General features: G+C 63.6%; 1 protein-coding gene across 5 annotated transcripts in view; it reads right to left on the bottom strand.

The window, feature by feature from the left end:
• Positions 1–6,718, bottom strand: part of VAV2 (vav guanine nucleotide exchange factor 2) — a gene marked incomplete at its 5' end in the record, with an annotated part of 186,799 nt that extends 180,081 nt beyond the window's left edge. For all 5 annotated transcript variants that reach the window (XM_027766642.1, XM_027766645.1, XM_027766643.1 and 2 more), the window contains 1 exon segment: positions 6,679–6,718. In XM_027766642.1, the coding sequence (XP_027622443.1) occupies positions 6,679–6,718 (40 nt within the window).
• Positions 6,719–6,720: the final 2 nt, after the last annotated feature.

Raw genomic sequence — 6,720 nt, 5'->3', positions numbered from 1 at the left:
CACGCACCCCCCCAAAGCCCTAGAAAAGGGGCTGAGACCAAGCCCAGCGTCTGCTGCTCTGAGGCGGTGAGGCCAGGCGCCGCACAGAGTCTCTTGCAGGACAGGGTCACAGGGCTGCCACACAACGAGGGCCACAACTGTGTGAATGGGAGGGGAAATCCCAGGGGACCTCAGGCCCTCAGGGGGCCTGAGCTGGCTTAGAGGCAGGAAGGCTGTGGGGACAGGCCTGGGCCGGCAGAGGGAACGTGCAGGGACGATGGCCGTAGGTGCAAAGCCCAGGGCTGGAGGTGGAGCACTGGGGGCCACGGAGGCAGGGCATGACAACCTGGGCATCGAAGCCACGTGCTGTGGGGAGGGGGCCCACGAACCAGGCTGGGTACGGAAAGTCCGGAAAAAACAGAGAATGGAAGAGGGCGCTGGTGCTGCAGCCTGCCACCAGGTCGCTGCGCCCCGCTGCCTGGGTCGCTCGGTCCTGCCACTGGGTCGCTAAGTCCCGCCGCGACTGCCTGGGTCGCTAAATCCCGCCGCCTGGCTCTGTACATTCTGCAGTCTCGTGGCATGCCATGGAAGGCGTTTTGACACTCTTAAAAAGTAGGGGGAATGGAATGAAAAGCACAGTACCCATTGACACGTGAGAAGTATACAAACTTCACGTGCGTTCTCGACGGCAGCCGTCACTGGAGCACGGCCAGCCTCTCTCGTCCAGAGCCCCGGCTGCACGCAGACCACAGCGCAGCGGTGAGCAGCTACGACAGAGACCAACGGCCACAAAGCCAGAACATTCACTGTCCAGCCCTTTACAGAAAGCGCTGGCCACCTCTGCTCTAGCAGAGGGAGGGTGGGGTGGAATGGGAGAAAGAGACCGGGCAGGACAGTTAGGAGAAAGGTCCAGAGGCTCCGGCTGCCGGCCTCACACCCGGGCACCTCCTACGGCCGGGAGGCCCCCCACCCCACCAGCCGCACCAGCCCCCCAGCACTGCCCCTACCTGTCTTGGGCTCAGAAACCACAGTTCCCAGCCCACAGATGAGGCCTGGACACAGGGACAAGAGGCAGGACCAACATGTTCCCCAAAGTTCTCCAAAGAGCGTCCCACTGCTGACCACCCTGCCCAGGACCCGGTGTCTCTCCAGAGGAAGTCAGTCGTCCTCCAGGGACGGACATCCTCAACCACTGCCTCGTGGCAAGAAAGGACTCAACTGAGGCGCAGGTGGGGGACACACGCCCTGCCGGCCCGAGGCCCAGACTCCAGCTGGGGCTTCAGCCCCAACCAGGGCCCGGCACCGCTGAGCGCCAGCGCCGCCAGATGCGGCTCCAAGGCCCAAACCAGACGGACGAGGCCACTGCCCAGGAGGCTTCTCACCCAGTACACCACATCCACCCTGGTGCCCTCCTGGCCCACGCAAAGACAGGCTTCCCGTCAGTATACACAGCCCAAAGATCAGCTTTACACTGGTGCCAGGCTCGCCCTGCGGGGCCTGGGCGGGCCTCGCCCCGGCCGTGAACGTGCTGAGTATGTGTTCGGGACTCTGTTCCAGGACTTCAAAAGTTCATGCAGGGCTGGCCACAGCCTTGTGATTAAAGGAGCCAGATCCGTCATGGCTGAAGGAGCCAGATCCGTCATGGCTGACCACAGCACACCCCCCCCCCCCAGCCACTCGAAACACACCAGGCACGTGTGCGTGCATGCCCCAAGCCCCAAAGGGCTGCAGAAATGGAGAAGGGATTGCAGTGTGACCGCACCCCATCGGGAAGGGCTGTTTTCTCCCTCTCACTCTCCCTGTCTCTGGCAAGGACACATGCCTCGGGTGACTATAAATAAATAAAGATTTCTTCAGCCCCAGGGGTCCGCTCTCCACCCCCCTGGGGAGAGCACCGGATGGACAAGGCATGGGTTAAATAAAACACGTCGAGACAAGCAGCACACGCTTCTTCGCACGTGGCCCCGTAACTTCTGTCAGGCAGCTACGGCCCCCACTTGGCAGCACTGATACAGACAGGACGCCAACACGGGTGTGCAGGGCCCACAGACACACACGCGCACGTCTGACCACACGCGCATCGACTCCCCAGGTAGGAACGCCCAGAGCGCCTGAAGCGAGCCACGCTATAGTCTGGGTGCACCTCAGCCTCCCCGGCTTCTAACCTCCGTCCGCACTTCTGCAGAGCCGGGGAGTCAGGAAGTGCTCAGGGCGGCAGGGTGTGCCAAGACACCAGAGCCAGCCCACCCACCCCACCCAAGGCAAGGCAAGGAGCCTGGTGCAAATGATGACAGTGATAGGTCACAATGCTGGAATGAAACCGGAAACCACAGTCCAGGAGGCCAAAAGGAAGAGGGAGAGAGGGAGGGAAGAAGGAAAGAGGTGGAGAGGAGTGAACGCCCAGAGTGCCTTCTTCACAGCTCACGGTGCTCACTGAGGGGGCACCAAGTCACTGCAGGGCCCACACCAACAATGGCACTCCGCAATCCAGACCAGGGGCCAGGAGCCCTGCAGGTGCACGCCTCAGTGCTATACCCAGGTATTATCCAGGCGGTGCCGTCCCCAAGAGGGTGGAGAGCAGACCCCTGGGGCTGAAGAAATCTTTATTTATTCAGTCACAGGGAGAGGGCTGCACTGTGCAAGGCGGATCATGCCCTGCAGGTACAGGTCTGAGTCCCACTAACCCCCACCAACCCTGTGGGGGGATGACCCCAGAACGAGGAAGCATCCGTGGGGAGGGCAGTAGGGGCCGGGCACAGAGGTGCGTGCTGCGGTTTTCGGGGGCCCTGGTTCATACAGACACCATAACATGCAGGGCTGCCGGGCATCAAGTCTCCGATCCGGTCTCAAGCGCAAGAGAAAGCTTCGCGTCCTGGTGACCCTGCCTTGAATCTGAGATGTTTTCAATTTCTTTGTAAACATTGGGTCGCAGAAAAGCCAGGACATAGTTTTCTGATTTTCTATGCAAAAATGCATCGTGACTTTTCCGACGATCCAATAAAATCTAACCAAAAGGAAAAAAGGTGTCCTGTTTCCCTTACGGCCAGCCTGAGGTCTCCGCTGCCCACGACCCTCCACCTCCCCAGCCTCCTGCTCGCAACCAGGCACTCTGGCGCTGGGCGGTCGCGTTTTCAGTAGGTGGTCGGTGAGCAAGCAGGCAGCAGGGGATAGGGCAGGGGATGGCCCACCTGCTCCCCGCTCACAGCACAAAGCCCACGCGGCATGTGGCAAGGCTCGGGCATTCTTCCTGGGAGGAAGAAACAAAGGATGAAGAAGTAGAGAGAGGAAGGGAGGCCAGGCGCCCTGGATGGAGCGCAGCGCTGTCTGGAGGGGCACTTGACCTCGAGGGGGTAGCCCCACGCCATGGCAGCCTTCACTTCACAGCTACGTGGGTCCCGAGTTTGCAGCGAGGGATGCGCACGACGGAACAGTGGGCAAGGTAGGCAGCTAGACGCCTGGTGACCAGGAGACAGGACCAGGCTCGCAACGCTGCAGGGCAGGAATGAGTGAAACCAGGAAGGCTTCCCAGAGGAGGGGGCCATCACCTAGCTTCCACAGGAAGAATCGGGGTGGGGGGGGAGGAGGGTGTCTTCTCGCAAGGGTACAACGCAGGTCGGGCACGCGATGGGCCCGAACAAGAAAGTATGGGGTGCTGGCTGGAGTATCAGGCATAGGCAGGAGGAGGAGTGGGTGTGGGAGCAGGGACACACCCCGCCGGCCCCAGGGTCCCAAGTCTTCTCTGCTGGGTCCCTGCAGACAAGCTTCCCGACCCCCTCAATGTAAAGGAGGCCACCAGGGTGATGTGGGTAAGGAGAGCCCGGAAGGGTGGTGCCCTACAGGTGTAAGCCATGTCTACTGGCACGGGCAAACTCAGGACCGCCCTACCCAGGCGGCTCCAGACACTCTCGGTCTCTCCTTAGGATCAGCAGATTAGTTTAATTAAAGCCGAGGTGGCCTCTGGGCATTTTAGATAAAAACACAATACAGTGTACCCTGCCAGCTCCAGGAGGGCAGGACCACGGTCTGCCCATGGCCATCCCCATGTCCCTCTGCGGTGGGTGGACTGTGCAGACGCTCAACAGCTCACACTGCTACGATGATCCTGCAGGGCCAGCTCAAGGCGCCGGCGTGGCGTTCTAGTAGGAGAGGGCATCGCAGGGGGCTCTGGGCTGCACGGGTGCTGCCACACGGTGTTGGGCAGAGAGCGAAGGCTCTGTGATGAGGGCCCTGCAGACTCACTGGCAGTGCCCAGACAGCCACAGAAGGCAGGTGACTCCTCACCCACCCAGCTCAGGAACGCAGGCCCACACCATGACACCCAAGATGAGGCCAGGCGCACGCACCAGGAAGCGCAAGGTGCAGGTCGGCGCAGGGAAGTCTGCCCTGTCACCATTTAGGGAAACCCAGGGGGGCGGACCAGGCTCCCAGGCTCCGGGGCTGTGTTGCCACTCACTCTCTGGGGTCCTTGGCCGAGTCAAACCTTCATGGTCTCACTACCTACGACTAGGCTGGCTGCTTCTCCCAGGCTGGCTCCACCCAGCCCAGGGCAGGATGGGCCCAGGTGACAACTTCCCTCCTGGCCTGCAGGAAACCTAAGGGGCTGTCCCTCTCCCAACCCCTGCCCAGAGGAACATGGTAAAGAAAGCAATTTCTTACTTGTGAACATGCTAGCCCCAATCCAAGACGGCACGGCTCAGGGGACACCAGCTGCTGCCCTGTGTCCTCAGACAGACCTGTGTGACCTGCCCCACCTCCACGAGCTCACGAGCAACAGAAGACCAGATGAGCCCTCGGCACACAGGGTGGCAGGTGTGCGTCCAGATGGCGGCCCGACACGCTGACCTTCACTGACCGCTCACTGTGCGTCCGGCACCTGTCCCAGGCCGTCCCGTGGCTATGAGGTGGCTCCCACTGCTGCACTCGTTACAGAGGCGGGAATGGAGACCCCAAAGGTGCCCCCTGCCCGGGAGGTAACGGTGCCAGGATGTGACTGAAACACATGGCCACACACACCGGCAATGCCCACCCAGGTGTCCCTCTGCCCAGTCCCCTGAGGCAGGGCTCGAGGGGACTGCGTTGTCGGGTCAGTGCCACCTGCCTGCCAGGGCTCCAGGGCCCGGGGACCTCTGCACCCTCTGAAGGGACATCCTACACAGGGGCAACTTGAGTCCCCTCGTCCCGCCTCCCAGGACACCAGTGCCAGTCTCCAGCCAGGCTGAGCCCCTCCTGGCCTCTGTCCTGAGCCCTGACCCCCCTTCCCCCCACAAGCGGCCCAGAAGGCTGCCTGGAGGAGTCAGAGGTCCAGCCCAGCTGGGCTCACCCACACCCAGCTCTCCCTCTCCCCACACCACCCGCCCAGCCAGCCATGAGAGGGGTAAGAAGTGCTCCCTTGAGGCCGAGGTGAGGTCTGGAGAGCGCTGCGCTCCCTAGCGCTCCTCCCCTCCCACTCCTCCCCTCCCCCTCCTCCCTCCCCTCTCTCCTCTCAGGGACTCCTTGTCACCAGGAGAGAGCAAATGGACAGACAGACAGGCTGGCTTCAGGGAGGGCTCAGGGCTCCCTCCCTCTCTGGGCTGGATAATCAGGACTGAGTGGGAGGGTGGCCCCTTCCCCCCTCCAGCCTTCCTTTGTCAGAGTCACCCCCCATCTGCTGGAGAGGAGGGCCCCATCTCCTAGGAAACACAGTTACCACCAAAGGGCAGAGGCCAGGCAGCCCATCCCGCTTAGGCAGTGACTCACTCCACCCCCATGTCCCCACTGCTTCCCTGCTGGCCCAGGAATGGCGGCAGTCCACTGAGTTGCCCTGGAGCCGCCAAGGGGCCAGGGGCAGGTGGGAAGGTCGGTCCTGGCAGGGCTGGCTGACTAGTCGCCCTCCCGGTTCCCTCTGCCTCCTGGGACACCTTTCAAGGGCTCTGGGTGGGAGCTCTGCCACCCTCGGATTCCGCCCAAGTCTTAGCCAAGTCCCCTTTAAGAGACCAGGACACGCAGCTCAGGCCGGGAGCGGACATTTTCCTGCCTGCTCGGGCCGTGGGCCTGCCACAAAGGCCGCACTGGAGGGCCCGTCAGAGGGTGGGGGGTGCTGGGGAGGCGGCCCGGGCTCCGCTGGTGCCAAGCTGCCAGAACCTGGGGTCCCTGAGGAGGCTTGCCCTGCGCCAGGTCCTGGAGCAGGAGAAGGCCCGCGGGGCAGGGGGCCCACCCGCTGCCTCCCGGGGGGCGCCGGGCCCCGCGCCACCGGTCCTCAGCCGCGCCCCGGGCAGGCGCAGAGAGCGCACGGGTTCGTCCTCCCGCAGCGTCCAGCCGGAGGACGCGGCCACCGGGTGCGATGGGAGCACCGAGAGCGGGAGGCCGGAGAGCCCAGGCCCTGGAGAGGGACAGCAGTGCTGGACGCCCCGCCAGGACCGGGGTCTCCCTGGAAGCTGGGAGGCGCAGATCGCACGAGACGGGCGCGCACCGAGGCAGTACCCGCGGGCAGCGGTGGCGCACCCCCGTACTTTGGCCAACTTCGAGCCTCCGGAGGTCACCGCTCGGAGCCGGCCCCGACGCCACAGGCGCACCCCCTCTCTACTGTCCCTCCCACCGCTCGTGGACGTGCCGGAGTCCAGTATGCCCCGGCGGCCGCGGCCGCGACCTCGGCGTCCGAGTCGGTGCGCCACGCGGCCGGAGAGTCGGCTCACCCGGCCTCCCGCCGCGCCGGACCCTCACCTGGGACATCTGCGGCCGGAAGTTGATGTCCTTGAGGTCGGT

This window comes from Tupaia chinensis, unplaced genomic scaffold, assembly GCF_000334495.1.
Source record: "Tupaia chinensis unplaced genomic scaffold, TupChi_1.0 Scaffold143602_1, whole genome shotgun sequence".
NCBI classification, from domain to species: Eukaryota; Metazoa; Chordata; class Mammalia; order Scandentia; family Tupaiidae; genus Tupaia; species Tupaia belangeri.
Note: the sequence above shows the minus strand (reverse complement) of the source record. Positions and strands in the feature narration are given on the sequence as shown.